The sequence below is a fragment of the Aegilops tauschii genome, chromosome 7, assembly GCF_002575655.3.
Source record: "Aegilops tauschii subsp. strangulata cultivar AL8/78 chromosome 7, Aet v6.0, whole genome shotgun sequence".
Taxonomy (NCBI): Eukaryota; Viridiplantae; Streptophyta; class Magnoliopsida; order Poales; family Poaceae; genus Aegilops; species Aegilops tauschii.
The window spans coordinates 203150101-203153066 of record NC_053041.3 but is presented as its reverse complement, the minus strand read 5'-3'; the positions used below and the strand labels follow the sequence as shown (position 1 = coordinate 203153066).

The 2966-nt window shown below is 45.8% G+C and overlaps 1 protein-coding gene across 1 annotated transcript; it reads right to left on the bottom strand.

The window, feature by feature from the left end:
- Window positions 1–143: 143 nt before the first annotated feature.
- On the bottom strand, window positions 144–2209 carry LOC109752539 (protein RADIALIS-like 4). The gene is made up of 2 exons (XM_020311433.4): window positions 1809–2209; window positions 144–535 (listed from the first exon to the last, which is right to left on the bottom strand). The coding sequence occupies exons 1-2, from the start codon at window positions 2057–2059 to the stop codon at window positions 511–513; spliced, it is 276 nt and encodes a 91-aa protein (XP_020167022.1). The 5' UTR covers window positions 2060–2209; the 3' UTR covers window positions 144–510.
- Window positions 2210–2966: the final 757 nt, after the last annotated feature.

The following is a 2966-nucleotide window of genomic DNA, read 5'->3' as shown; positions in this document are numbered from 1 at the left end:
ACCCTGAGCTATATGGGCCGTCCATTCTGGTTTTCCTGGAATTAAGATTCCCCAAAGTTTATGTAGATTTTTTGGGACACGCCATGAAAGAGGAGAGCTGGAGAATTCCCTATGACGCGCGAGTCCAAAGCCAAGAAATGTCAGGGCAGAAGTCGGCGCTATATATCAGGAAACAGATTCGACAGGGAGACAGACCACTGCACCAGTCGCGTCCTATGCCTACGGCGGTACCACTGCTACACCCATAGCTGGGGACATGGCTCGTGGTGTGGGTCATATACACGTAGACAATGCGTACAAAATATACGGAAGATACAGCTCCGATGCGGGAATTGATTATGTCTCGGACTTTATTCTTGTCGTAGTGCCATCATCATTGGAGAGCTATAGCTACTTCAGCTAGCTACATGACCGGATCACGATCGCTATGGGGTCATGTGTGTCTAGTACGTAGTGTAGATAGTAGTGGTTTCGGGCTAGCTGTGCTCGAGTCTTGCACCAGCCCAGCGATCACTGGCTCTTTAGGTACCTTGGCCTGGAAAAAGGAGAGAATAAACCGAGGGTTAGTCTAGCTACGTTCCAGAGGGAACTGAAAAACTGAAAAATAAATCCACAAAAGAAATAGAAATGCTTGGCTCACAGTGTAACAAGTATAAATGTTCCCTGTAAAGGTAGAGATGCCGACAGAAACAAAGAAGAGTGTCTTTCCAGTGAAGGACATTAATTTGGAAATAACATATAGTAGCGGATCTATTCTAGTCTAGCTAGGGGGGCAAGAGGAAGAAACCTAAGATTGGAATTTGTTCTGTACGTCCATATGCGAGAGAACAAAACATCAACTGTTGAGACGAGCGGCACTTTATGCGAAAAGACAGCAAGTAAGGGACTGAGCCCGCAAGCTTTACGCACAAATGTTGAGCAAAAGCATGCTCTAGCTGCCTGCTTACTACACTTTTTTTGTTATTCTGGACAAATTAGTCTCCTGCGGTATCTCCTTTTTTTTGCCAGTTAAGGGCATGCTGTGGTTAAAACATCGCCTATAAGCCTAATAAAGGCGCCCTGCTTTTGAGGTTAGTTATCAGATGGATTGTAGGATATATTCTGACGCTGTCCTTTCTTCACCGTCTTTATAAGACCAACTGATAAAGCCAGAAAAACAAACCTGTGTTTATATAGTGATAAACCTGTGTTTATATAAGTGATAAATCTGACAGCAGTTCACTAGTACAGCAGTTCACTAGTTAAGTGATTGGCTACGGTCAGTGAAATGAGTGACGGAACAAAAATATGTTCATGAATTAGTCAAGTACTCCCTCCGTAAACTAATATAAGAGCGTTTAGATCACTACTTTAGTAATCTAAACGCTCTTATATTAGTTTACAGAGGGAGTAACTAGCTTCCCAACAATGGTAAAGGAGTCAATGCTACTACATTTGCAAGACTACATAAACTACAAACAAAATTCAGTAGGGCAAACATAGTTTTTTCCTAAAGGTCAAGAGATAACCAAATATAGCATTTGCAAGACATGTAGAGTAAGAAGGGAACAGAGAAGTCGATGCCTAAGGGAGCAGCAAGAGACCATGCATATTAGTAGAGGGAAATACATGTATGGAAGGAATATAAAGCATCCAGTGCAAGTGACTGCAGGGGGAAAGCTAGTCAGGCCGGCCGAAAGGAACACCGCCCTTTCCCTTTGCAGTTTGCACACACCACATGAGTAGTAGAGGGTGGCCAATTATGTGATGATGCATGTGCATGGATGGAACAGTCCAGAACTAGGAGATTCGGACAGACTACTTACTACCTCTGCCCATCGCTGCTGCCACCACGGCTGGAACCGCCCTTGGTGTTGTTGCTGCTGCTGCCGGCACCGTTTGTATGAATCTCGTCCACGTCTTTTTCCAGCTCCGCGAAGTGCTTCTTCACATCCTCCACCGACTTGCCGTCGCCAACCTCCCGCGCCACGTTCTGCCATCTGTCTGGCGCGTCCTTGTCGTACTTGGCCAGCGCATCCTCGAACACCTTGTTCTGCTTGAATGTCCACGATGAACTCATGCTTGACTGGGCTGTGGCTTCTCAACAAAAAAGAAAACTAAGGTGGATTGCAATGACTACTGTTACTGCTACTACTACTAGTGCTACTACGGTTGCTAGATCACCGGGCTTGGCTTGTGTTTGTATGCAACAAGAGTGGTGGCAATGGTGCAGCTTATATAGTGGGATGAGAGGCTAGTTGGAGAATAATGCTTGGGAATGGTGGGGGTGTATTGGAGGTGTTAGTAGCAGTACCAGTGGGCAAATCAGCGACAAGCTTGCATAGGAGCCACAAGAAGAAAGAAAGAAAGGAGAGGAGCGATTTCGTTTCATATTTTCATTGTACGAAATGAAATGCCGGGGAGAATCCGCATCTCTTTTTGCCTGCCTATCTTCGTTGAGACTATTTGGTTCCTTTGCTCAATGGCAGAGGCCTCTAATACTTTAAGCAGGCTATTGACTACTATGATTAATAATTACCATAGGCTAAATAAACCTAAAGCACCTGCTGAACATGCAAAAATGGCAAGCTGATTCTTCTTTGGACCATTGAAGCTTATCAAAAAAGGCTTTCGCCCTGCTTTATATACAAAGCACCGATCCACAAGCATCATACAAACTCATGCCACCGCTGCACACACAACCAAGGCAAGATACAAAGGAGCCGAGCACGGCTACACCACTGCAACGACTACCAAGCCACTATGTATGAGTGAAGACGAACCGCTTGGAGCCAACGGAGACCTCCACCGCGAGCAATCCTCCGAGGAGAGGTGAGACGGAAAACAACAGAGCAAGGACTCCAAGATGGTGCCTCCTAGAAGGGAACAACCACTGATAGCCTCCACCATCCGATCCCGAAGATTGAGTTTTCACTCGGAGCATCACGAAGGAGTAGGGACACCGCGACGGAGCCTTCATGAAGGAT

What these genes read in the sequence shown, in the direction of transcription:
- LOC109752539 (XM_020311433.4), bottom strand. Translation starts at nt 2,059, where the DNA reads ATGAGTTCATCGTGGACATTCAAGCAGAACAAGGTGTTCGAGGATGCG. An exon ending in GGCAGCAGCGATGGGCAGAG is followed by an intron (nt 536 to 1,808) that starts GTAGTAAGTAGT and finishes TCCTTTTTCCAG; the next exon opens with GCCAAGGTACCTAAAGAGCC.